The sequence below is a fragment of the Onychomys torridus genome, chromosome 8, assembly GCF_903995425.1.
Source record: "Onychomys torridus chromosome 8, mOncTor1.1, whole genome shotgun sequence".
Lineage (NCBI taxonomy): Eukaryota > Metazoa > Chordata > Mammalia > Rodentia > Cricetidae > Onychomys > Onychomys torridus.
The window spans coordinates 57,216,883-57,244,504 of NC_050450.1; the positions used below are offsets into that span (position 1 = coordinate 57,216,883).

The 27,622-nt window shown below is 47.9% G+C and overlaps 1 protein-coding gene and 1 non-coding gene across 2 annotated transcripts; one reads left to right on the forward strand and one right to left on the reverse strand.

The window, feature by feature from the left end:
* Positions 1-944: 944 nt before the first annotated feature.
* Positions 945-27,436, reverse strand: Pfas (phosphoribosylformylglycinamidine synthase). Its single transcript, XM_036197545.1, has 28 exons — positions 27,384-27,436; positions 23,053-23,229; positions 18,226-18,361; positions 17,429-17,534; positions 16,757-16,946; positions 16,532-16,637; positions 15,895-16,035; positions 15,651-15,775; positions 15,158-15,286; positions 12,071-12,202; positions 11,821-11,949; positions 7,657-7,730; positions 7,394-7,550; positions 7,042-7,103; positions 6,763-6,924; positions 6,387-6,515; positions 6,126-6,257; positions 5,684-5,914; positions 5,421-5,601; positions 5,253-5,336; positions 4,913-5,068; positions 4,598-4,717; positions 4,220-4,365; positions 3,903-4,110; positions 3,706-3,797; positions 3,509-3,623; positions 2,485-2,808; positions 945-2,394 (listed from the first exon to the last, which is right to left on the reverse strand). Exons 2-28 carry the CDS (start codon positions 23,192-23,194, stop codon positions 2,084-2,086), a joined length of 4,020 nt encoding a protein of 1,339 aa, XP_036053438.1. The 5' UTR covers positions 23,195-23,229; positions 27,384-27,436; the 3' UTR covers positions 945-2,083.
* On the forward strand, positions 10,331-10,434 carry LOC118590454. Its single transcript, XR_004945756.1, has one exon. It is a non-coding gene; the product is annotated as a U6 spliceosomal RNA (small nuclear RNA).
* Positions 27,437-27,622: the final 186 nt, after the last annotated feature.

The window sequence follows — 27,622 nt, forward strand, 5'->3', positions numbered from 1 at the left end:
ACCGAGGTCACTGACACGGTCCAGGATAATGGACCATGCTTAGGTGGAAACACAGCAGGGATGTCTGGATAGCTGAGGAATGATGATGCCACATCCTGACGTGCAGGCGGACACCACAGCCAAGCTGGGTACCTCCCGGAGCCATCTTTTACTTCTGCATCAAGCATTTAGTAAAGCTGACCTGGAACTTACAAAGATCCACCTGCCACTGCCTCCTAAGTGTTGGGATTAAAGATGTACACCACTATTGCTGGCAAAATACATATCCCAGTACAGCATCAGAAGTGAATGTTCACGTGTCCAAAACCCAGTAATCTATGGGTAGATCCCAACATCTGGTACAAGACCAGGATTTAAAGATTACACTCGGGCTGGAGAGGTGGCTCAGCCATTAAAGGCTAGGCTCACAACCAGAAATGTAAGATTACTCTCAGCTGTTCAAGGCCAGCCTGGACTACATAAGGGCCTCAAAATACAAACAAAATCCTTAGAACCATTCTGCTTAGGAAAAGTCTGGGGTTTTTTGTTGTTGTTTTTCTTCAAAACAACAAGGAAAAAACTTGACCCCTATCTCCACACCCCTTCCTCGTGGTGCTGCAGAGAATTCAAACATGCTACGCAAGGGCTCCGCCACTCAGCTGTACCCACAACCTGCATCTTAACACCTCCTCACTCCTAGCAGAAGCACAAGTGCTCTGCCTCCCCCAAACCCTGAACCCTTTAGAAAATCCTTTAGAAATTGCAAAATGCAAGCAGGGCTGGAGAGATGGCTCGGCAGTGAAGAGCACTGACCACTCTCCCAGAAGACCCAGGTTCAATTCACCTACACAGCAGCTCACAACTGCTTGTGACACCTCACATAGACATCCATGCAGGCAAATCACCAATGCACACAAAATTAAAAATGAAATACAATACAATAAAAAAATCAAGATGCCAGGGTTTTTACAGGGAAACTCCTTTAATCATGATGTGGAACTTCCTAGGGGACCACCTGACTCTAGCATACAAGTGACTTCTGAACACATTTGTTGAGGGGAGGAAGCAAAGGATGATGGGAGATGGCTGTCAGCAAGAACAGCTGCTTCTAGGAAATGTGACCTGTGACCTCAGGATGATCAGAAGCAGATGTAGCTGGGTGAGCAGTGCTCTTTGCTGTCTCTTTCAAGTTGTGACCTATCATAGACAGTTTATCATTAAACTTTCCTTTGTTAAGTGGAAAATGCCTCAAGTACCTTTCTTAGTTTTTATGAGAATTCAGACACATAAATTACCCAGCACCTACTCAGCTTGGTGGTACAAGCTAAGTAGCTATTATTTCAATTCTATTAAGACTATGAACTCCATCAGGGCATGACCAGTGCTGGCACATCACCGATCAAGGAACAAGATAGAATGAATGACAAGAGGTAGTACCCCAGTAGAATGGAAGGAGCCAGCTACTTAGATGACACAATCATCAGGAATGTGGTCCGAGGCAGGCACAGGTCAACCTTAAGCATGGCCAGAAGCAACAATTCCTCACAACTAGCAGAGCATATCTACAAAGGGATCCAGAGATCTGCTCTTTTCAGATTAAAGCAATGGGGCTGGGAGGGGCTGGGAGGGGCTGGTACATTACTCTGAGACCCCAAACCAGTGCCAAGCACAGTGGCACTCACCTGAGAAGCTGAGGCTAGAGGATCAAGTTCAGGGTCAGCCTGGGCTACAGACTGAAAGCCTGTCTCAAAAAAGCAAAGAGAGAAAAGGGACATAAAACCTTGTTCAGAGCTCAAATCGAGAGAATGGGAGGCAGCATGGTGATTGTCACTGGGAAGGAGTGCCAGCAGAACTGCCCTGTACGTCGGCTGTCCTTGGAGCCTGAGGCTGCTTGCTGGAGGCTCCTGTGACACTCAAGGACCGCCAGCAGCTCCTGCAAGGACGAGGCTAAAACAAGCGATGCAGCTGAGATGTCCCTAGCATTTTGGTTCTTGTTTGTCCAAGATGCTTCCGGAAATCGTGTGGGGACATCCTGAAGGCAATGGGGAAAGAGGACAGCAGCCTCGAAGGCAGAGCTGTGGGCCGGGGAGGTCATGCAGCCTCCTCAGCAGCTGCCCTCCTGTGTCCAGTTCCAGGCATTGACGAAGAGCTGCCGCCAGGGGGAGGTAGCCAGGGTATCAAAGGGAGGGGGGCGCCAAGCCCATTGCCAGGGTCTCACAGCCCGCTCAGGGTGTGGCATGAGGGCCAGATGGCGACCATCTCGGGAGCAGATGCCGGCTATGCCCCCTGGAGATCCATTGGGGTTCATGGGGTACTGTTCTGTGGGGTTCCCATCATCATCTGCCCAGTGCAGAGAAACCAAGCCCCTGGCCTTGATCTTGGCTTGGAGTTCAGGAGAAGAAAATGCCATGTAACCTGGAGGCAAAGGACAAAGGCAATTGAGAGCCAAGCCTCTTCAGCCCCAGCCCCAGCCCCCAAACCCTCCCCGGCCTTCCCCAGCCTGACCTTCCCCATGAGCACTCCACACAGGCAGCACAGAGCCTTCCATCCCTCGAAGCATCAGGGCTGGCCCGGGCTCCACTCGCACGGTGGCCCATCGGGACTCAAACCGCCCAGAGAGATTGTGGCGGAGCAGGAGGCCTGGCTGCATTGGTTGGAAGTCGCGGCCTGACTCATCTTGCTCTTCACTGGGGTCACCTCCCACCCAGCCCAGAAGAGCAAGCAGCTGACAGCCGTTACACACTCCCAGGCTGAAGGTGTCTGGCCGCCTGCGGAAGCGTCCCAGCTCTTCCCTGGCCCGTGGATTAAAGGTCACTGCAGCGGCCCAACCTAGGCAGAACAATTAAGTCCAAGTGAGATGTGAACAGCCTGAACAAAGCAGAAGCAGGGAATGAAGGGTGACAACAGACCTCTAGCAATCAGGACCTTGCTATATAGACCCTGGGCAAACTTGAGGGAAGAAAGAGCCTTATCTGCTTCCCTCAGATAACCTGCCCAGGGATCCATGGTCTTCTTTATGCTAAGCCAAAATACTTTTAATTTCATGTAGTTGTCTAGGGCTCACTAGTAAGACTTCGGCTGGGTGTGGATGGCTCGCACCTGTAAATCCCAATACTTGGAAAGCGAAAGCAGGAAGATGGCTTCCAGGACTACTTTGTGAGTTTGAGCAGCCTAGGCTTCGTGAAACTATCTCACTTTAAAAAAAAATTTTTTTTCACACACAAAAAGTCTGAACTTTTGGCCTCTCTGGTTGTGGTGAGCCATCTTCCCACAGGACAGGCCAATCTGATCAAGCTGAAGAGCAGCTGACCATTCAATGAGGCATATGCCCTCCAGGCCTGTACAGCCCCGGGAAGCCGGCTGCCTCATTTCAGGTATCCTTAGTCCTTCTGCTGGCCTCTGGTCCTGAACCAGAGCACTCTGCCCGGCTTTGTGGGGGGTAACAAGCAGCCCCAGCCTAGGCAGAAGGAGCCAAAGACATCTTTTCAAGGGATGTGGAAATGAAGCATGCAGCAGTCTTCACACTGACCTTTGGCAGAGCCCAGGACATCTGCATAGCTGAAGCCACCCACAAAGGCCACACCGCGGAATGTGTCCAGTCCGATGGCCCCAGAGCAAAGATCCTGCATGGTCACATCCCACACCTAATAGGATAAGGAGGAAACTTGCAGAGGGTACAGCCAAGACTAGATCAAGATCCCCAGCTCTGCTAGCCACTGTGCTTACCTCAAAACCAGCCAAGTGAAAGGCATCAGCCATTTCTCGGTCTCCATTACTGCCCTCTTCTCTCAAGATGGCGACTCGGGGGATGGGACCACCTGGAAGATGTGTCTCTGAGCAGATAGTTACCTACCCACTCTAAACTCCCAGACACCTTCCCCAGAGCAGGTCCAAGCACCCAAGCCTTGTGCATACTTCCTTACCAGGCTGACAAGGCACAGAGGCAAGGGGAAAGGTGGGTGGCAGGCAGTAGCTGGGTCCTGTCCGCTCCTTTAGGCCCTGCTTCTCTTCTGCCACACAGCGTGGCTCTGCCTGCAGCAGGTCCAGCTGGAAACTCGTTTCTTCCCAAAGGTCTCTCAACTGCCCAACAGGCTCTTCCACAACTACGGCCCCATTCACTGACACTCGGACCTGGAGAAGGGAACTGATGAAGGCCAGGAGGAAGTGGGGCCCCATCATGTTTCAGAGTGGGCTTTCTTACAGGCTCACATCAACACTACACTCTCCTTGGCTTCCTCACCATGGCCTGGGGCCCAGCTTCGCCTGTGTGGCCCAGTTCCAGACAGTGTAGGCCAGCACCCTGGTACCGCTGCAATACTCCGGCTACATCTGCCTCCTGTACCTCCAACACCAGGCCCGGCTCCTCGGCAAACAGCACAGGCAGTGCTGGAAGGGAAATGGGTGGAGTCAGGACGACTAGGACATTGCCAGGACTCAGGTAGGATGTGATCTGGAAGGGGAGCGCACGGAAGCCGCACCAGGAACTACGAGAGGTCTTAGAAGGTCACAGTCCAGAACAAGAAGACAGCATGGGTCAGAGACACTACACTATTTACACCAGAGGGTCTACAAATAAAGAAGGCAGCCAGGCCTTAGGCTGGACCCCCAAGCTCCTCACCATGGATCCCAGGGGCAGACACATCCACGTCTATCCCACAATTTCCAGCAAAGGCCATCTCTAGTAGGCAGGTGATCAGCCCTCCATCGCTGACATCATGGCCTGAGCAAAGAAGGCGGTCTGGAGGAAGAAAGGAAAGTTCAGCCACCTCAGGCCAAGCCTCATAGCCTCATAGCCTCTGGAGAGCCAGTGAGTGTGAGAAGGCAGGCAGGCACCCATAAGAGGGAAGAGCCTGAACTCTAGGCTCGCCATGTTCACTTGTTCAGGAGGCCAGCGCCTGCCACAGGTCTGCTACCACGTACCAGGCCCACTCACCTTTCAGCAGCCCCTGGGTGATACAGAAGGCACGCACAAGGTTCTCGGGGAGGTCCAGGTCAGGAGGGTGCTCCCCAAGCTGGGAGAAACACTGGGCCAGAGCTGTGCCTCCTAGCCTGTGCTGCCCAGGGCTCAGGGGCACATACAGTAGATGACCTAAGGAAAGGGGGGAGTAGCTCAAGACCTTGTCTCAGTACCCCCAGCACTGCTGTTCACAGTACAGAGACACCCCAACACTGCTCAGGGCTGAGATAAGGGGGACCAGGACTCATGAAACAGACCCCAAACCAAGGACCAAGCTCAGAATATACACACAAGATCAAGGAAGATGAAGCCCTACCTCTCCCTGCAGGATGCTTGAGGTCTGGGGTCACCGTGGCTGTGATGTCTGGACAGACAGCATATGCTGAAATGACCAGCGACCCTACCAAGAAGGAGGAATAAAACTAAGTAAGGTTCCAGCCCAGCCTACAAGACCTTCTCCCTCTCCCAAGAGCCGCATCCTTACCAGGAGCCCGCACGGTCTCGGTGCCAACCCGGGCAGCCATGCTGAGGGAGTCCTTGCCACCATCTACTGCCACACCCAGGGCTGCCATCACTGTCACCATAGCCTCACAGGCGTCAGCCAGAGCTGCACCCTCCCCCGGGAGCTTGGCTGCCCACATCCAGTTCCCACTGCACTTCACATCCTGGGCACAGCAGGGACACGGACATGGCGTTAGAGAGAAGCAGAGGCCTAGAACCCCAGGACAAAAGCTAAGGAGGGCTCACCCGGAGATCAGTGACCAGAGCAAACACCAGGTTGGTGAGGGCTTCAGACACAGCTAGCCTGGCAGCCACCTTGGGGTCCAGCAGGCTCTTGACTGGCTGCTCTCCCAGAGCTGTGGCAGCCCCTACAAGCTCCTGGTGGCTCAGTGCCACAACAGCCACATCGGCCAGAGGCGTCTGCAGGGGCCCGACACACTGCTGTTGGGCCACAAGGCCACCCACAGAGCGATCCACCTATGGAACCAGATGTATATGGAGAGAAGGCAAAGTCAAAGAGGGCTGGCCTTGCCCTAACTGCAAGCAGAGCTCACAGAAGGTGGGGGCAGGGACAATAGGACCATGCTCCCCAACCCCTTCATTCCCAGAGCCGAGGAAACCCCAATGGGGAGGAGGGCCAGGATGCGAGACAGGGAAGAATACAGAAGGCCAAGTGTGCTACAAGGACCTTGTTGGTGAGGTAGCGCTTGCTGGCCACAGCAGGTAGCCTTAGAACTCGTTCCAGAGCCTGGCGCACGCTCAGCCCCGGAGGTAAGACCAGAGGCTGCAGCACGGGGGCTTCCCTCTGGAGGAAGAACTCCTGAAATGGAAGAATGGCCGAATGTAAGCACCTGAGAAGGGCTGGGCACACAGGTACAAACACGGGCACGGGAAAGCCACTGTGACAGGACAGTCACAGGAAAACACTCCCCTCCCCAGGCCCACGTACCTTCTGCGGCATCTTTCCCAGAACCCAGTCAAGCTCCAGGTCCACAGGGGTTGGAGGAGGAGGTGTCAGGGAGACATCTCCCTGGCCACTTTTTTCCACAGGACATGCACGATCATCCACTAGCATGATCTGTGGACCCCAGGGACAGCCCCCAAAGAAAATGAGACCTTGAACACCAGCGGGGAATATGTCCAGAGAGCAGGAAACAATGGTGAGTTCCTCCTCTCTCCCAACCCTACTCTGTTCCCCACTCCTCTTAGGCCCACTTTCCACTCAATCTCATTTTGCCCCCTCAACATTTCTTCCCCAAGCCCATGTGCCCAGGCAGCCCCAGCCTGCCTAGAGCACCTGCTCCTGACCACCGGGGCCAACTCACTCTCTTGTCTCCAGTGATTGTGCCCACAAAAGAAACGGGGCAGCGCTCCCGGGCACTGACACGACTCAGGAAGTCCCGGTCAGAGGGCCTCAGCAAAAGTGCATTTGACTCCTGGTACTCAGCCCCCCAGATTTCCAGTGCGTTCAAGGTTGGGTCGCCCAGCTGCACAGACATGGCAGGGAAGAAAAGAAGGGTCAGTGGGCATCACCATGCCTCACAGTATTGCTAGAAATGGGCAGAGAGGACAGCCAAGCTCCAGGGGTGAGACCTCTGCAGCACCTGGAAGCGGCTGGTATAAATGATGGCTCCTGCTGGGTCACTCAGCTCCTTTAGGACATTACCTGGGAAGAGAACGGCAGGAAGAGACAGCAACCTGGTCATGGTCAGCCCCAGGAGAGCAGAAGGAGTTCCTCGTCTCCAGAGTAGCACCTAATTCTGTATGTCCCTGAAGAGCTGCTGCTATACACTTTACTGTCTACCCTGCCTTGGCAGCAGCAGGTTCTAACCCTCACCCCCGAGCCTGGCCAGCATGTCAAGGGCATGGAGAGGGTGCTGCATAGCTTGGTGATTGGCCACAAATCCTCATGCTTCTCCTTAACACCAATCTGACTTGTTCTGACCCTTCCCTCACCATTGCCGCCGGCACCCTGGTCATGGAGGCTGCAGATGGGGTTTCTTCCCGGGGCTTCCACACAAGCCCGAATCACACGATTCATCTTCTGCTCCATCTCTGGGTCTCCCCGCTGCACAGCTCCGAAGTCCAGGTCACTGGTGTTGTCCCCCTGAACCTGAGGAAGCACAGGGCACAGCTCAGCTCGAGAGGCTTGGGGGCCCCACCCACACACCACAGGAGCCCAGGGCCATCAAAGCTGGCCCTTAACTGTTCTCACTCACCTGCACAGATGAAGCAGCTCCGCCCCCAACTCCAATCCTGTAGACGGGACCCCCAACCTTCACAACCTCCATGCCTGCAAGGGAGGAAGTGTGAACCAGAACCCAGGGAGGCTACATAGGAGGCCATTAAAGCAAGACAGCATGAGTCCAAAAGGATCTGATGAGAGGGAGCAGGACCACAATGGTCCACTAGGCAGATGGCAGAGCAACCACACAACTATGGAAGACAATGCGACAATAATAAAAATGACAGAGATGCAGAGTTAGGAGAGGGCTCGGTGCTTACTCTTGCAGAAGACCTGAATTCAGTTCTCAGCACCTACAGGGCAACTCACAACTGCTTCTAACTCCAGTTCCAGAGGATCTGATACCCTCCTCTGGCCTTGGTAGGCACTGTACACTCATAGTGCATTTACATACATGCCAGCAAAAGGGTCAATGCATAAAGTAAAACTAAGTTTTTCTAAAATTACCAACACACTTATTCTCCTACAGGGAACAAACACATCAAGGAATTTAGCCTAGTTTTATTCACAGGTACAAATCATCTACATTACAAGAGTAATTATTTGTTTTGGCAAATACAGGAAACAATACAAGGCCTTTACACATAGACTGCAAGGCAATACTGTTGGGGTGGCAATATTCCCTACAACTTATCTGTAGATTCAACACAGTGCCTACCAAAGCCTTTGCTGACTTTCTCACAAATTGATAACTCAATTCTAAAGTTCATAAGAAATATAAAGCCTAAGACAATCAAAACAATATTATTATTATTATTATTATTATTATTTAAAGAGGGGTTGGGGATTTAGCTCAGTGGTAGAGTGCTTGGTCCTCAGCTCCAAAAAGAAAAAAAAGGTTTATCACTTGGTGGTGGTGACCCAGCACTAGGGAGGCAGAGGCAGGTGGATCTCTGAGTTCAAGGCCATCCTGGTCTACAAAGTGAGTTCAAGGACAGCCAGAGCTGTTACACAGAGAAACATTGTCTCAAAAAATAAAAATAAACAAAACAAAAAAGATTTATCTTTAGTCATTTATAGATGTATGTGTCTGTACATGTGAGTATAGGTGCTCACGAAGCCTGGAGCTGAGCCGCAGGCATCATGAGCCTCCTGATGTAGGTCCTTTGCAAAAGTAATACCTGCTCTGAACTGCAGCAATCTTTTTTTTGTTTTTTGGTTTTTCGAGACAGGGTTTCTCTGCGTAGCTTTGGCCTTTCCTGGAACTCACTTTGGAGACCAGGCTGGCCTTGAAGTCACAGAGATCCGCCTGGCTCTGCCTCCCGGGTGCTGGGACTAAAGGCGTGCGTCACCAACGCCAGGCTGCACCCATCTTAAATAACAAAACCGAAAGTCTACTTTCTGCATTTATTTGTGGTACTGGGGCTAAACCCAGAGCTTTGTGTATCATTAGCCAAGCACTACACAACAGAAGCCTATTCTCAGCTCTGTTTCCAGAACTTACCACAATGCTTCAGTAATAAAAACAGTGCAGTAATGGCATTAAGGGCAGATATACATCAATTGAATAGAACTGTCTATCCAGAAGTGAACTCACATGCCTATGGTCAATTGACCTGGTGTGTATACTGGACACTGACCCTGAGGCCTTGCACATGCCAGGAAAGGGCTCTACTGAGATACATTCCCACCATTGCCAAATGGCCTTCCTTCCTTCCCTCGAAGAAGGGTCTTGCCTTGTAGAGACTAACCTCAAACTGAAGATCCTTCCTACCTCTATCTCCTAAGTGGTAGAATTATAGGTAGATGTCCATAACTAACTAGTCAGTTGCCAGGTGGTTCTCTCACCCTCTGACATCAAGGACTGAATTGAATATAAGCCCTAAGCATGCCAGGTGAGAGCCACACCATTGAGCTATATCCCCAGTCTCTGCCAACTGACTTCTGAAGAGAAAGAATATGAAGACAATTCAACCAAGAAAAATTATCTAAAGCAAACTGGATCACCACACATAAAAGAATGAAGCTGGATGCCAACTTCATGCAACATATAAAAATGAACTGAAAATGTTATCTGAAGGGCTGTCAAGATGGCTTATCACACAATATTCTTCCAGAGGACCTGGTTTGGCATATAGCAGCTCACAACCACCTGTAACTCTAGCTTCAAGGCATTCAGTGGCCTCTCCTGGCTTCCAAGAGTATCCACATGCATGTAGTACCACATATACATACATACATAATTTTTTTTAAATTAAGATACTAAATCGGGGTTGGGGATTTAGCTCAGTGGTAGAGCACTTGCCTAGCAAGCGCAAGGCCCTGGGTTCGGTCCTCAGCTCTGGAAGAAAAAAAAAAAAAAGATACTGAATGAATACCGAGTGGTAGTGGCATATATGCCTTTAATCCCAGCACTCAGGAGGCAGAGCCAAGCAGATCTCCGTGAGTTCAAGGCCAGCCTGATCTACAGAGAGAGATCCAGGACAGGCACCAAAATTACACAGAGAAACCTTGTCTCAAAAAAACTAAAAAAAAAAAAAAAAAAAAAAGCCAAGTGTGATGGAACATGCCTTTCTTTAATCCCACACTAGGGAGGCAGAGGCAGGGGGATCTCTATGAGTTCTAGGCCAGCCTGGTCTGCATGGGGAATTCTAAGAGTTACAGCCAAGACTATGTCGTAGGACCATACCTCAAAAAAATTAAAGAAAGTGCTCACTTTGGTAGCACACATAGTAAAATTGGAAAAATACAAAGATTAGCCTGGCCCCTGCACAAAGATGACACGTGTATTAGTGGAATGTTCCATATTTTTCTACGTATATATGTGCATATATGCCTGTAATAAAAAGAGTTTCTGTGTAGCCCTTGCTGTCTAGAACTCGCTCTGTAGACCAGGCTTGCCTTGAACTCACAGAGATCCTCTTGCCTCTGCCTCTCAAGTGCTGGGATTAAAGGCATGCGCCACCATCACACAGCTAAAAATACAAATGTTAAGAAAAAAGGTATGTGGGGCTAGAGATGGCTCAGTGGCTAAGAGCACTGGCTGTTCTTCCAAAGGTCCTGAGTTAAATTCCCAGCAAACACATGGAGGCAGATCAACCATAATGAGATCTGGTGCCCTCTTCTGGCCTTCAGGCATATATGCAGGCAAATATAATAATAATAATAATTAAATAAATAAAATCTTAAAAAAAAAAAAAAAAAAGAAAAGAAAGAAAGAAAGCCAGGCAGTGGTGGCACACACCTTTAATCCCAGCACTCGGGAGGCAGAGGCAGGCGGATCTCTGTGAGTTCGAGGCCAGCCTGGTCTACAGAGTGAGATCCAGGAAAGGCTCAAAGCTACACAGAGAAACCCTGTCTCGAAAAACAAACAAACAAACAAAAGATGTGTGTGTGTGTGTGTGTGTGTGTGTGTTTTAGAAAAAAACATGTGGACTAGGCAGTGGTGGTGTCCCCTTCAGTCATATTTTATATATGAGTATTTGCCTGCAAGTATGTATGTGCATTGTATGTGTGCCTGGTACTCACAGAGGTCCCCTGGAATGGGAATTACTAACAGTTGTGAACCACCATGGGATGCTGGGAACTGAGCTCAGGTCTTCTGTGATAGCAACAAGCGTTCTTAAGCTCTGAGGCATCCCTCCAACCTTTTCATTTTTCTTAATTCCTGTGTGTGTGTGTGTGTGTGTGTGTCACACAAACATACAGATGCCACAGTACTATGGTACTTATGTGGAGGTCAGAGGACAACTTTCAGTTTTCCGTTTTCTCCCTCCATGAGTTTCAGAGACTGTCTTACCCACTGAGCCATCCAGCTGCTCTGGGGCTTAGACTTTAATCACGGCCCTAAACATAGTGCCCAGCACACAGTTGGTGGGCACTCACTAATGTTTGCCCTATGGAGAAGAGCCAGCAGAGAAAAGTACTGAGCATAAAATAGGTACTAAGTATAAACACTGGCTTCAGTGACATAACGCCGAGGTAGGGGTGAGGGCCCTGCAATACACAAGTACACTTGGCAGAGATTAAAACCACAAAGAACGAGAGGGCCCGCCTAACGGAAAACTGTCCTGCCGTTGTATGGAGAAGAGGTAGGAGGCAGGGGAGCAGAATCCACCCCTGTATGTCTTCCCTGTTCCCTCCCCATGACTGTCCTACGCCAAGAGCAAGCTGGTTAGGTGCAGAGAAGGACTCTTACCTGGCTCTGGGGGTTCTTTGCCCACATGCTTGGCTTCCATGGACCCAATGCCCCCACTAAACATGATGGGCTTGATCCACTCACGCCGCTGACCACCCGGGAGCTGTAGACCCAAGGATCGGGCGAATCCTAGTGTGGAAGTGAAAGGAGGTTAAGCCCCACAGTATTTGCAGCACCACAGCCCTGGTCACAGCACACCTAGGAGCCACTTCAGAGTGTGTTATTTTTTCTTAGACACCCCAAGGCTCACCAGCCAGCACGGGTTCACCAAACTTGTTGCCATAGTCAGATGCTCCGTTACTGGCCTCAATAGCAACTTCTAAAGGCTTGGCAAAGTTCCCAGGATACTGGAAGCTTGGATCCTCCCAGGGCAGATTATAACCTGAGATGGAAAGACAAGGGTCAACAGACTATAAAGATGAACTAGAGAGACAGCTCAGTAATTCGGCATGTGAGCAGCATGCACAAGCCCTGGGTTTGGTCCCCAGCACGAAGACAAAGGAAGTGGAAATCGACTCTAGGCACTGAAGCTGCCTGAGGGTTAGAATGTGGAGGTGGAAAGCAGACAGTTAACAATGGCTTGCTTCCCATCCCCAACACTAGCCTTTCCTTGTCTCATGATACTTTCATTTGTTACTGTTTTTGTTTTGTTTTTTGAAACAGGGTCTAGTTTTGCAGCCTTGCTGGCCTGGAACTCAGAGATAACCCCTGCCTCTGCCTCTTGAGTGCTGGGATTAAAGCCTTGTACAACAGTGTAGAACATATTTCTGGAACGTGGGTTTTTTTGTTTGTTTTTGTTTTTTGAGACAGGGTTTCTTTGTGTAGCCTTGGTGTTCCTGGAACTCATTCTGTAGACCAGGCTGGCCTCAGACTCAGAGATCAGCCTACCTCTGCTTCCTGGGTGCTGGAATTAAAAGTGTGCACCAATACCACCTTTTTATGCTTTTTTTACCCTTTAGTAATGCTAGTTATCCATGAGAGCCTTGTACAAGCTAAGCAAGAACTCTACCCTCCTTGCTACACCCCAGCCCTAGGATCAGACCACTTAAGCTCCCCCCAAAAAATTCTGTGTGTCTGTGTGGGTGCACATGTTAGTACATGTGCCCACGGACACCAGAAGAGAATGTTGAATCCCATGGAAGTACTGGGACTTAACTCAGGTCCTCTCCAAGAAATGGCTGGGCAACCCATTCCTTTTATCCCAGCACTCAAGAGGCAGAAGCAGGTTGATCTTGGCGAGTTCTAGGCTATATAGTTCAACCATATCAAATAATAAAAATAAAAGAGTAGTCTCTCCCCCTTCTTAAAAAATTTGTTTGTATATGTACATGTATGTTTATGTGCACATGTGAGTGCAGGTACCCAGAGTCCAGAGGAGGGCATCAGCTCACCCTGGCGTTGCAGGTTACAGACAACAGTTGCCGGCCACCACCAGGGGTGCTGAAAACAAAACTTGGTGCCTTTTTTGTTGTTGTTTTTCGAGACAGGGTTTCTCTGTGTAGCTTTGGGCTTTTCCTGGATCTCGCTTGGTAGTCCAGCTGGCCTCAAACTCAAAGATCCGCCTGGCTCTGCCTCCCCAGTGCTGGGATTAAAGGCGTGCGCCACCACCACCCATCCAAACTTGGTGCTTTGTGTCGGCAGTAGGTACTTTTAATTACTAAGCTATCCCTCTATAGCTCCTTTTTTGTTTCTTGCTTTTCAAAACAGGGTTTTTCTGGTAGCCCTGGCTATCTTGGAACTCACTCTGTAGATCAGGCTGTCCTTGAACTCAAAGAGATCCACCTGCCTCTGCCTCTTTCTGTTGTGGAATGTTATTTTAAGGCGTGTTACTTTTGTTTATGTTGCATTTGTTTAACTCTGTGAAGCTATGTTACTGTGCCTGTCTAAAACACCGGATGGTCTAATAAAGAACTGGCTAATCGCAAGGCAGAAGAAAGGAAAGACGGGCTAGCAGGCAGAGAGAATATATAGAAGAAGAAATCTGGGAGAAAAGGGAGAAGAAAAGAGATGGAGGAGTGAGAGAGATCTAGCAGCCAGAGAAAGAGGGGGACTCCAGGGGCCAGCCACCCAGCTACACAGCAAGCTACGAAGTAAGAGTAAAATTTACAGAAGTAAGAGAATGGGAAAAGCCCAGAGGCAAAAGGTAGTCGGGATAATTTAAGTTAAGGAAAGCTGGCTAGAAACTAAGCCAAGCTAAGGCTGGGTGTTTATAGTAAGAATAAGCCTCTGTGTATGATTTATTTGGAAGCTGGGTAGCAACCCCCCAAAAAAGAGTAAAAAACAAAAACAACATCTCCCAAGTGCTGGGATTAAAGGAGTGCGCCACCACTCAGGACCCCTTCTTTTTTAAAACAAGACTTATCATTTTGTAAAATGATGTGTATATGTGTGGGTACCTGCAAAGGCCAGAAGTATTGCATCCCCACCTGGAGTTACAGTTACACAGGCAGTTGTGAACCAACCAACCAACATGGGTGCTGGGAACCAAACTCAAGTCCCCCAACAGTAGCACACTTAATTACTGAGCCATCTCTCCAGGCCCTGTTGTATAAGTTTTTCGGATATGGAAACATTCCATCCCGCAGAACAGCTCTTTAAGAAGGTAAAAAACTCAAAATTGCTTCAGGAAGTCCCTGAAACTGACCAGCCACTAGATCCCTCCCTGCCAGAGTGAGCAATAAAAGCTGAGAGTTTCTCTCAGACTGAGTTAAGCTGGAAGGACTCTGAGGCCAGCCCAGCTGCCCGGAAGAGGTGGAGACCAGAGCCACTTGGAAAGGAGGACACTGTCCAACCTGCTGACCTGCCTGTAGGCTGTGCGGTATGCACCCATGTCACCGTGCTGGGGCGGGTCTTGGGAATGCAGCTGTCTTGGAGTCATTTCCACTCCTGTAAGTGACCCCTGACCCATACTCATATTAAGTAATGCCAATAAAACTCATTGCTTCACCAAGATGGACTGTGGTGGAATCCATATTTTGGACTGTTGTGGGTGACTCCACATGTATGTTGTGTCTTCCCAGGAAAAGTTTTGTCCCACATCAGCCCCTCAGTCTCTTAAGGTTCTCTAAGAAACTGGATTTAGTGGAAAAGTATTGATTGTAAGATAACCCAGTCTCATGTTTCCTAAGTGAATGCTGGTTTCTAAAGAAAACTGTAGGTCTCCAAAGTCAGTCTGGCAATCTCCAAATCCCTCAGTTTGTACTGCTCATGTTCATGGTCAGCAAAAACTGACTACTGTGCAGCTCTCCCTCACCCCCAGCTGACTTTAGACCTAAGAGGTGAAGTGTCTGTGCCACCAGGACAGAGGGAAGGTGGTTAGAGAAGAAAAAGACAGAACCTGGGATGTGCAGGTTTCCAAAGCAATAGCCAGCAGTGCCAGCTACCACATGGGCCCCACGACCCGTGCACTGGACATCTCGGATGCGGCCACCGGTGCCTGTGGTCGCTCCGCTGAAGGGGGCCACTCCTGCAAAGAGAAAGCAAAGGAGACTGTCCACTCTCTCCATACATATTCAATATAAAAAATAAAATTATAATAAATAAATTAATTAATTTAAAAAAAAAGAACACAAAGGAGATATGGGTGACATACATAAAAAACATCCCTAGCCAGGGGATGGCACACGCTTTTAATCCCAGCACCCTAGAAACAGAGGCAGGTGGATCTCTGTGAGTTCGAGGTCAGCCTGGTCTACAAAGGGAGTTCCAGCCAGGGCTATAAACACACAGACAACCCCACACACAGACACCCACATACCCCTAATGCCCCCCCATGCCCTCTATGGAAATAAGAACTTAGGCTCAGCCTCAAGGCCTGGGACCCAACTCACCTGTGGGGAAGTTATGTGTCTCTGCTGTGAAGACAACATGTCTAAGCCCCTGTTGTTGCCGGAGGCAGCTTGGTTGTGTAGGGTCCTCAGGCTGGAGGAATCGGACTTCCTTCCCCTGGATTGCACTATGGACACAGCCATGCTCCACTCTGTTGTTTTCCCCAAGAGCCATGCCCATCCAACCAGCGTCCAAGGATTCCCTTCTCTCCAACCCAAGACCCCTTCAGCCCAGGGAACAGCCAACCTGCTGTTGTCACAGAACTTGAGGACATTGTTAGGGTTGGAGGATGCCTGAGTGCTCATGATGGATTCAAATAGGGAATGTCCAAGCTTCTTCCCGTCCACATGGAGCTGGCCCTTAAAGAACCAATGTCGGCTGTGCTCACTGTGGGAGTGACAGGAGGGAAGGTATAGAGCATGGATCACTCTTTAGTGCTGCATCCCCTCGACAGCATCATACAGTAGTCACAGCCAATTCATACTTAGGAGATGTCAAAGCACATTCCAGAAAATCATTATGTACTCTGCCACTGTGGCTTGTAAAGAACCAAAGATAAAACCATGATTTAAAAGTAGACTCCTAGCTGGGGGGCTGGGGGGGGGGGTTGCACACCTTCAACCCCAGCACTTGGGAGGCAGAGCCAGGCAGATCTCTGTGAGTTCAAAGCCAGCCTGGTCTGGTCTGCAGAGCAAGATCCAGGACAGGCACCAAAACTACACGGAGAAACCCTGTCTCAACACCCCTCCTCAAAAAAGTAGACTCCTAGAAGGGAAGGAGGCCAGACCCTCAGGGATGCAGGGAGAGCACAGAAGATGCATTCTTGTGGTATTCCCTACCGACTCCAAGGGCTAAGACAGCAGACAAAGGCATTCCTCCTCACCTGTTGGACTGAGCCAAGTCAAAGGCCTCCACTGTACTCGGGTTCCGCTGCAGTTCTTGAAAGCGCTTAGTGTAGAAATCCAGGTCCCAGGAGTCAAGGGCCAGACCTAGGAGACAAACCCTAGAGGAGCTGAGAGCATGCCTCAGGCCACCATATCCCATGTCTTAGTAGTCCTGCTGACCTATGCCAGGCCCTTCCCTTCATCTCCCATGGACACCTGCTCACCTAGCTCCTGGTTGGCCTTCTCCAGGGCAAGCCGACCCTCAGCTAATATGTCGATGGTGCCATTGAGTGGGGCTGGGATGCTCTGAGGGGAGAAGCTCTGGATGGGGTCAGGGTACTGCTGTTCTGTCATCCGGTCATGCAAGGCAGCCAGAGAAATGGCCTCCATTTCGGCTGTAGGGTGGTGGGCAAACTAGTGGGAAAATACATAAAGAAAACAATAGATGGCGTTGAAGAACAGAGACAAAGGACTCACTTCTGGACCTTCAAGATACTCACCCCACTACCACCATACAGCACCATTTTCCTGTTCTAGTGCAGATATCAAGGCCAGGGTTTGTATATACTAGGTAAAAGCCCTGCCACTGAGCTATGAATATTCAGGCCCACAGGGCATCTTTATTTGGATTGAAAGAAAGAGAAAAAAAGAACAAAACAAAAAATTCCCTGATGGGCATGAACCTGTGCCAGGATGCATAGATCAGTCTGGAAGCCCAGCTGGACCATTTACCCTTCAACCAGGTGCCTTCAAGCAGCAAACAACCTCCCAAGTGTACAGGGCAGGCCAAGGGCAAGAGCTTTCCCCTCCCTCTCCCGCGACTTTGCTAGAGTTTAGGATCTAATCTTTGGCCCACTCACTCCTCTGGATTTCCCATCCCAATGCCCACACCTCACCGAAAGCCGGTAGCGCCTGGTGATCTCTACCCGATCCACAAGTCTCAGCCCAGCAGCCTCACACACAGAAACAATGTTGCTGGATGTTGGAGTAGAGAAATTCAGCCTGAGGAAAGAGTCAGGAAGTTATGGTCCGAGGATCCTAACAAGCATCATTTGGGAAGTTGGATCTTGCCCACAGATCTACCCAACACACCACTATTACCTCTTCACCACTGGTCTCCTGCCTCAGACTAGGTGCCAAGAAAACCTGCTTTCAAAAGTTAATCAGAGGCTGGAGAGATGGCTCAGTGGTTAAGAGAGTGCCTTGTTCTTCAAGAGAACCCAAGTTTGGTTCCTTGGACCTATGTCAGGAGGCTCATGACTGTAACTCCAGCTCTAGGGGGATCCAATGCCTCTAGCCTCGGGTATCTGCACTCAGCTGCACATACCCATACACAAGGTCAGTATGGGAAATTTAGCAAAATCATCTTTCAGAAGAAAAGTAAAATAACCCAAACTGTTGAATGGTGCAGTGCTTACTCAGCATGTACAAAGTCCTAGGGTCAATCCCTAACAAATGGGGCTGGTGAGAAAGCACCGTTCAACTTCTGAGTGTAAGCTGTTAATTCTAAAACACATTTGGGAGCTAGTTCAGTTTTCAAGACAATTATCCACAGGGGAAATATCTGCATGGCTTCCCAGGCAGAGAGGGGCAGAGGACAAAGATGGAAGTGAAGGGGTAGCCAGTGAGTGTGAAAGGGAGATGTGCTTGGAATGTGGGACCAAGCCGCCCCAGGAAGAAACCCACCGCGTACCTGGGTCCCACCTCCAGCAACAAGTCATTGGAGCCAGGAACAAGCCAGGACTCCTGAGCAACATCATCCAGCAACAAAGGGCAACCAAACAGCCACTTCAACTTCTTCATCTCCTCAGCCCCTGGAAGGGCCTCAGCTGCGGAGACAGGACAATGGCACCTCAAGACACTGCCTCATGTACCAGATCACCTCCTTCAAGATCACCTCCTTCAAGAAACCAACACCTAGAACTGGGCATGTGGCCCACACCTTTCCCTACCTAGCATTTGGGAGACAGAGACAGGAAAATCTGTGAGTTCTAGGCCAGCCTAGCCTACATTTCAAGCTCTAGGACAGCCAGGACTACACAGAGAGATCTACCTCAAATTAATTAATTAATTAAAAACAAACAGAACAAAACAACCCAGAATCCAACATCCCAGAGATGGACTTAGTAGTTAAAAGGACTGGCTGCTCTTCCAGAGGACTTGGGTTGGATTATCAGCACCCATCCACATGATGGCTTATAACTGCTGTGGAACAATCTTTTTCTACTATGAATATGTATTATTCTCATCTGCTAATAAAAAGCTGATTGGCCGATAGCTGGTCAGGAAGAGACTGAGTTTGAGAGCCAGACTAGGAGAATTCTGGGACGTGGGAGGGTGGAGTCAGGAGTCACCAGCCAGATGCAGAAGGAGCAGGAGATGAATATGCCATGCTCATAAGGGTACCACCGTGTGGCAGAGCGTAAATAAGGAATATGAGTTTTTTAAAATGTAAGAGCTTATTAGTAATAAGCCTGAGCTATTGGCTGAACATTTGTAATTTATATTAAGTCTCTGAGTCAATTATTTGGGAAGTGGCTGCTGATTGTTTGGGAGCAGGTGGTAGGGACAGGAAATTTGTTTAGATATGATGTTCCAATGTGTGGCTGAAATTTCCACATAAAACCTGACAAAGTTTAAAAAAGGATTCTAGACATACAAGAACAGTCAAGCACGGCTTCTTGGTAGCTGCCTTTTCTCCGGTGGGCTCTGTTTGTGTGTGGTGAGCAGAGGCATGGCTCCTTTAAGAGATACTTCCTGACTTGGTGGTAGCAGCAAAAATGGGCAGCTCTTTTAAGAGGCTCTGCTACCAAACACTTATATGGTATTTATGTGCAGCCAGTGGCATGTTACTCGGTGGCAGTATGGATCTAGAAACTTCCCAGAGTTAGGGTAGTAAACATGCCCCTGTTATGAGACTAGACCCTCAGAGAACCAAGGGGAGGATCCAGCACCAGCACACCTTGATCTAAGTTACACAGCAGCTTTTTTTCTCAGACAGGGAAGGTTACAGATACACAGTGAAGACAGATTAAGATGGAAAAAACTCTAAATGGGTGACAGTGTGTATAAAATATAGGTAGGCTCAGGGCAGTAGTGCATGCCTTTAATCCCTGCACTCGGGAGGGAGAGCCAGGCAGATCTCTGTGAGTTCATGGCCAGCCTGGGCTACAAAGAGGACTCCAGGACAGGCACCAAAACTACATAGAGAAACCTTGTCTCAAATAAATAAATAAGTAAATGAATAAATAAAAGAATATATAAATAAAATGTAGGTTTGGGAGAGAAAAGAAAAAGGAGGAAGAAAGTCTTTAAAAAAGGAAAAGAGGGGCTGGAGAGATGGCTCAGACATTAAGAGCACTGGCTGCTCTTCCAGAGGTCCTGAGTTCAATTCCCAGCAATTACATGGAGGCTCACAACCATCTATAATGAGATCTGGGGATTGGGGATATAGCTTAATGGTAGAGCACTTGCCTAGCATATGCAAGGCCCTGGGTTTGATCCTTAGCTCCACAAAAAAAAAAAAAAGAAAAAAGGAAATAAAGAAAAATAGATCTGGTGCCCTCTTCTGGCCTGCAGGCACACATGCAGGCAGAACATTGTATACATATTAAATAAATAAATCTTTAAAAAAAAAAGAGTAATAAAAAGATATAGTAAGCCATGTAATGATGGGAAATACACAGTCTGGATGTCTGGATACTATATGTTATTGTCTTTAAATTTTTTGGCTGCTAATGAACAAATGATAACTGCTGAGAGACATTTGATTATGAAAACTGCTAAATTAAAACCATCCTACATATTATAAAAATATCCTGACTTCAAAATTTAAGTCAAAAGATATGTTACTTTGGGAAAGAGGTTCTGCTTTTATTTCCACAGGAAATAAGAGGTTCTGGATTCATTCTGGGTTACGAAAAATCAGGTGTGATCCAGGAAGACTCCCTGAAAAATCTCCAATAGGAACAGACAGCCCAGATGATCCAATGTCTCAGAGCCCTCTGCTGCAGTTTCCCCTGAGTTCTGCATCCAGAACAGCTTCAAGCCTGCTGAGATGATCTAGCCGCACAGAATACTCCAGTAAGGACTTGACCATAATCCTAAATTTTCTCAGGGTTCCCCAAAGATTACCAGTGCCTCCAATCATTCCCCAAAAATGGATTATGGATATTTATTACCATTATGGTTACAAGTTGTTATAATGGTCAGGAAAAAAGCTAAACAAATGAGATTAGATTCAGAGATCTTGTTCTGAAAAGAAAAAGGGGGGGGATATAAAAATGATAGGATAAAAGAGTAGATTATTAAGTCTACTTTAAACAACAACAAAAAAAAAAACAACTATTAATCTTAAATATTTTCCATTAGTATGGATTTTGGTTTACTGATACAAATTTAAACTTAATTTTGTTGTACCATATGTATACTTCTACTCTTGTTTAAGGTATTATGTTTGTACAATGTAATGTATAATTATGTATAAAAATGTAATGTATAATTAAGAAACACAAAATAGTCATCTATAATAATCAAATTTAGTCATGTTAGATATGTTTCAAGGTCATACACAGATATATTTAGATAGATGGTCTTCAAACACTGAAAAGACCTACAGAACACTGCATTTAATATGTTTAATAACTTAAAGCTTTTCATGACAGTGAGACACATCAACTCCTGGCAGCACCAATCTACTTCAAAGAAGATCATGGGCATTGAAGAAACTCCATATCATGTTTACTTTCTTTGTGGCAAAAGTTAGTCACTAGGCAAGAAACTGCCCTTGCCTCAACTGCTGACAGTGTGCTGTCCAAACTGGACAAGCAGGACACAAAAGAAGGTGACTGCTAAACTTTACCAAGACAAGGCGGGACAGTCCTTCAGAATTCCTGCTTCACAGGAAAGTCTGTCAGATATTCTAGGCCTGCAGGCCAGAGTTGGATACCCCAACATTGAAGAGGAACTTTGGTGATTGTCCAGGCAGCTTGATATCCCTGTCATTAGGTAACACTTCACCCTTTTAGGGTCTTTGATGAAGTTGAAGACTAAATAGTTATAATTATAGTTTTCCTTGGTTACAATAGAAAGTAAATTAGATATAAAACTTTAGATTCATAAAAATAAGATAGATATTTTCTCTAATTTAGTCAAGTGCAAAGAAATTGGATATTGAGCCGGGTGGTTGTGGCTCATGCCTTTAATCCTAGCACTCGGGAGGCAGAGCCAGGTGGATCTTTGTGAGTTTGAGGCCAGCCTGGTCTACAGAGTGAGTTCCAAGAAAGGCTCCAAAGCTACAGAGAAACCCTGTCTCAAAAAACAAAACAAAACAAAAAAAGGGGTTGGGGATTTAGCTCAGTGGTAGAGTGCTTGCCTAGCAAGTGCAAGGCCCTGGGTTTGGTCCTCAGCTCTGGAAAAAAAAAAAAAAAGAAAAAGAAACTGGATATTGTTACTGTAATTCTTACTTAATAATTTTGTTGTATATAGTTAACTATATTAAGGCTAAAACCTTCCTATTTAATTAGACAAAAACGGGGAATGCTGTGGAACAATCTTTTTCTACACTATGAATACATATTACTCTCATTTGCTAATAAAAACTGATTGGCTGATAGCTGGCCAGGAAGAGATTGAGCTGAATGCTGGGAGGAGAAGGGTGGAGTCAGGAGTCGCCAGCCAGATGAGAGGGAGCAGATGGATGTGCCATGATAATAAAGGTACCACCCGTGTGGCAGAGCGTAAATAAGGAATATAGTTAACTTATATTAATAAGCCTCAGCTACTGGTTTATTTGTAATTTATATTGTCTCTGAGTCAATTAATTGAGAAGCAGCTGCTGGTTATTTGGGAGCAGGTGGTAGGGACAAGAAATTTCCGTCGTCATACAACCATCTTTAACTCCAGTTCCAAGGGATCCATGCCCTCTTCTGGCCTCTGCAGCAGCAGGCACACATGGTGTATGGACATGCATGTAGGTAAAACACAAATACACACAACACACCCGAGTCTGACAATGGTGGAAGAGTCCTCTCACTTCCACATACTAGAGGACAGGCGGACACGCAGACACGCGTACACACACACACACACACACACACACACACACACACACACACACACACACGTAAATCAAACAGGAGGCTGGAGAGATAGATCAGGGGTTACTATCACAATCTACTCTTACAGAAGACCAGGTTTAATTGCCAGCACTCATGTTAGAAGGCCACTTCTCTCTCTAGCTCCAGATCTGGACTCTTGCACTTATGTACACACTTACACAAACAAATACACACATATACACATAATTAAAAATAAAATAAAAACAAAATGAAAATCCAACACCTCACACTGGATGTGATGAGCCATCTTTACCAGACTTTACCAGAGGTAAGGCAGTAGAATCAGGAGCGTAAGTCATCCTCATCCACAGGCAGAGTTCAAGACCAGTCTGGGCTATATGATACTCTGACTCAAACAACCCACCAAACAACAAAACGTAAACCCAACGTCTAGGCCCAACCTGCCCAGCGCACGTTGTAGCACAGCTCAGTCTCCACACTCTGAAGCTTTGGCAGTTTATCTTGTAGTTTCCGAAGAGCATGTCCAGAGGCTGCCCCCTCGTGGCCAGAGGGACGGACGTAAAAGTGAAGGATGGGGGCCATCTCTGCAGGTGACCTACTAGAGATGGATTAGGTTCCTAAAATAAATAAATAAATAACAGTAGTTGATTTCAAGTTCCACGGAAGCCCAGACACTGGAGATGGAGTTCGGGACATCACAGGGGAATTCAGAAAAGGGTAGCCCTGGGGATTTTCAACTAGTCCTGCAAAATGTGGGCTTTTCAGGCTGGGAAGGGATGGCTCGGCAGTACAGCACGTTCTTAGCCCTGGGCTCAACCTTCAGCACATGCACATGCCAACACACATATGACAGTAGTGTGAGGGAGAGGCATACAGACACATCCTTGGGCTCCAGCAAGGTCTTAAAAATATTACTATGGCTGGGCGGTGGTGGCCCACGCCTGTAATCCCAGAACTCGGGAGGCAGAGGCAGGCGGATCTCTGTGAGTTCGAGGCCAGCCTGGTCTACAGAGCTAGTCCAGGACAGGCTCCAAAGCTACAGGGAAACCCTGTCTCAAAACACCTCCCCCCAAAAAAAGATGAGCACACTATACCAACTAGGATGTTCTCACTTCCCAGTGACCAGAACACCTCCCTTCTAGACAGCACCTTTGGAGCTCAGAGCTTCTAATCTGCTCCATTCATTCAACCATCAGCCCACACACAGGGCTCACAAATGTACACTTCCTCTTTCAGGGGAAGCAGGAAGTAAAGAAATTTACTACTTCACATCTTCATGTGTATGACTCAAACTTAACTCATTCAAAACTGACTGTTTCTAGGCATGGTGGCACACATCTTTTTTTTTTTTTTTTTTGCCAGAGCTGAGGACCGAACCCAGGGCCTTGTGCTTGCTAGGCAAGCGCTCTACCACTGAGCTAAATCCCCAACCCCAGTGGCACACATCTTTAATCTCAGCACTCAAGAACCAGAGACAGGTGGATCTCTGTGAGTTCAGGGTCACCTTGGTCAATACAGTGAGCTCCAGGCCAGCCAAGGCTACACAGTAAAACTCTGTCTTTTAAAAAAAAAAATATATATATATATATATATATATATGGGTTGGAGAGATGGCTCAGTGGTTTGGAGCACTGACTGCTCTTCCAGAGGTCCCGAGTTCAATTCCCAGCAACCACATGGTGGCTCACAACCATCTGTAATGAGATCTGGTACCCTCTTCTGGCCTGCAGGGACACATGTAGGCAGTGTTGTATACATAATAAATAAATTAAAATAAATAAATAAAAATAAAAATAGGGCTGAAGAGATGACTCAGAGGTTAAGAGCATTGGCTGCTCTTCCAGAGGTCCTGAACTCAATTCCCAGCAACCACATGGTGGCTCACATCCATCTATAATGAGATCTGGTGCCCTCTTCTGGCATGCAGACATATATGCAGGCAGAACACTGCATACATAATAAATTCTTAAGAATAAAATTTTAAAAAATGTATTCCATAGGCCAGTGAGATGGCTCAGCAGGTAAAGACACTTGCCACCAAACCTAATGATCTGAGTTTGATCCCCAGAACCCACAAAATGGAAGAAAACTGGTTTCCACAGATTGTCTTCTCTGACTTCAACAGTTTGGGGCGCTCAGGATGCAGGCTGAATACTTAGTGTGCTGAGGTGTTGGGCCTGATCCCTAGCATCACAAAGTGGGGGCAAAAATCTTTAAAACAAAACCGAATTCTTTTACTATCCTGTCAAGACCAGTAATGTAATGCTGTCAATCCAGAGGCCACTTAGCTGTTCTTATAAATGGTGTCAGCAGCATGTAACTCATTCATTTTCTACTTCTTCAAACACTCTCCTCTCATGGCTCCAATGATACCAATATTCTCCTGAACCTCCTCCACCTTCTGGTTGATCGTTCTAACTCACCTGTGCTGACTCCTATTCTTTTGCTCAACTTCTAAATGTTAGGTACCCACGGTTTTATATATCTCCTCTTTTGTGTTACATGGTTTCCAGTTCTGTGCTTTAAAGACTACCTACTAGAACAAACCAATAAAATTGCCACCATTCAACTGTTTTGGTTTTTTTTTTTGTTTTGTTTTGTTTTGTTTTGGTTTTTTGAGACAGGGTTTCTCTGTGTAGCTTTGCGCCTTTCCTGGAACTCGCTTTGGAGACCAGGCTGGCCTTGAACTCACAGAGATCCCCCTGCCTTTGCCTCCCGAGTGCTGGGATCACAGGTGTGCGCCGCCACCACCACCACCCGACTTTTTTTTTTTTTTTTTGGTTTTTTGAGACAGGGTTTCTCAGTGTAACAGTCCTGGCTGTCTTGGAACTCCCTTTGTAGACTAGGCTGGCTTTGAAATCACGGAGATCTGCCTGCCCCTGCCTCTGCCTCTGCCTCCCAAGTGCTGGGATTAAAAGTGTGCATCATCACCACCACCGCCACCACCTAGCTACTGTTTCCAACAGTGACTCTCTTTAAAACTCCAGATTGGTACACTTAAATACCATCACATCTACACATAAGTGTGTCATAAATACAGCCAACTGGGGCTGAGGATTTAACTCAATAAAATGTTTATCTAGCATGCATGAAGCCATGTGTGGTTTGATTCTCAGGGCCACATAAACTGGGCAAAGTGGCATATACCTATAATCCCAGCACATGGTATGTGGAGGCAGAAAGATCCCGAACTCAAGGTTATCCTCAGCTACACAGTGAGTTCGAGACCAGCTTAGGCTATAACAGACTTATCTTTCCTCTTCCCTCTTTTGTTGCTGTTTTGTTTTGTTTTTGAAGAGAAATAATAGTTTACTGAGCTCATGGGAAGGGAGCTGGAGGGAGCTGGAAGGTAGGCAGTAACTGGAGTACTCCTGGCACCCCCAGTCAGGAAGATCTGCTGTTCCTCTAGTCCTCCCCATCCAGGGAACACGACTACCATCCAAACAGTTGCTCAGCTGAATGTGTAGGCTCTGGATTCAGTGATGAAGCACTTGGCTAGCACATGTAAGGCCTGAGGTTCAATCCTCAGAACTACACAAAGTAAAAAGGAAGCCAACTTTAACTGTCCTTTTCCCTCAGCCTCTCCACACTCCATCTGCCAACACATCTACTTCCAAATGTATCTTCAGTCTGGGGCCTTTTCATATCTACTACCTCAGCAGTCCAAGTCACTGCTTGTCTGGACTGATGAATGCATTGGTTTCTTAGTTGCTGCTGTTTGTTTTCTGAGTCAAAGTCAGGTTATTATACATTCCCAGGCTGGCGTGGAACTCATACTCTTCTTGCCACTTCCTTCAAATGTTGGGATTACAGATCCAGATCACCATGCCCAGTTGCACTGAATTCACAACCACATCCTATCTGCCATACGCTAGCAGGAAGACCATGACTTCCAGGGTGGTGAGATGGCTTAATGGATAAACACTAACTTGCCACTGCCAGGCAAGGTGATGGCACAGACCCTGAATCCCAGCACTCAGGTGGCAGGGGAAAGTGAATCTCTGAGTTACTGGGTTTACATAGTTCCAAGCCAGCCAGGGCTGTATAAAGAGACCCTGTCTCAAAAAAGCAAAACCAACCAACCAAAGAAGTCGTTGAATTAATGAACCTTTTATCCCTACCACACGTTTCCCCCTTCTACTCAGTCTTCCTGAATTTTTTTTTTTTTTTTAAAACAAACGGCAACGACAAAACGGGGTTTCATTTGGCCCAGGCTGACCTCTAACTCACTGTGTAACCGAGGGTGGCCTTGAATCTAATCCTTCTGGTCCCAAAACCTCTCCAGTGCTATAACTTCAGGTGCTCTTCACAACCCCCGGTTAAGGAGGTCGTGGGAATCGAACCCAGGGCCCCATCCATGCTAGATAAACATTCTACGAGCTACATCTCCAGCCCTTTGGAGTTACTTTATTAAGATTCTGTCTATCATTCCCAGCGAAATATAAACTCCGGGAATAACGGTACAGGGTTTTATTTCGGGGCTATATTCCCAAGGGCTAGTGTCCTGACAGACACATTTTGTGATGAATGGACGAATGGATGAATCAGTGAATGGGGCCGTGACGGGAGGCTGTTTCAGTCCTGTCGTCCACCTACACCGAGTGTAGAACACGCGCTCCAGTGGACGGAGGCTCTAGCTCAGGCACGCGGGCCCAGGAGGACCCAGCCCGGCTTGACGGGGGAACTGACGCAGCCTGGACCAGGCTTGAGTGTGTGAGCAACCGAGCTCCACCAGGAGCAAGTCAGGGAAGCACGCACGAGATCTACTCACGTGAAGCCGTCCGCGCAGCGCCACAACTCCACGAATCTTGGCGCGCTGCTACGTCATCCACGAGCGCCACCGCCGAAGACCGGACTTGCGCCGGACTGAGTGACCACGCCCCCGCTGTGGGCGGTGCCGCCACCCCCTCCTGCGGGCGGGGTCTTTCCCGGGTTCTCTATAACTCCGATTTCTTTAATCCCAGCACTTGGAAGGCAAAGACAAAGAGAGGAGCTCTTGGAGTTGGAGAC

Bases quoted from the DNA above. Each gene is read 5' to 3' on its own strand.
- Pfas (XM_036197545.1), bottom strand. From the start codon at position 23,194: ATGGCCCCCATCCTTCACTTTTACGTCCGTCCCTCTGGCCACGAGGGG. The intron at 11,950-12,070 runs GTGAGCCTTGGG...CTTCCACACTAG, and splicing joins TGGTGAACCCGTGCTGGCTG to GATTCGCCCGATCCTTGGGT. The intron at 7,551-7,656 runs GTGAGTGAGAAC...GTGCTTCCTCAG, and splicing joins GAGCTGCTTCATCTGTGCAG to GTTCAGGGGGACAACACCAG.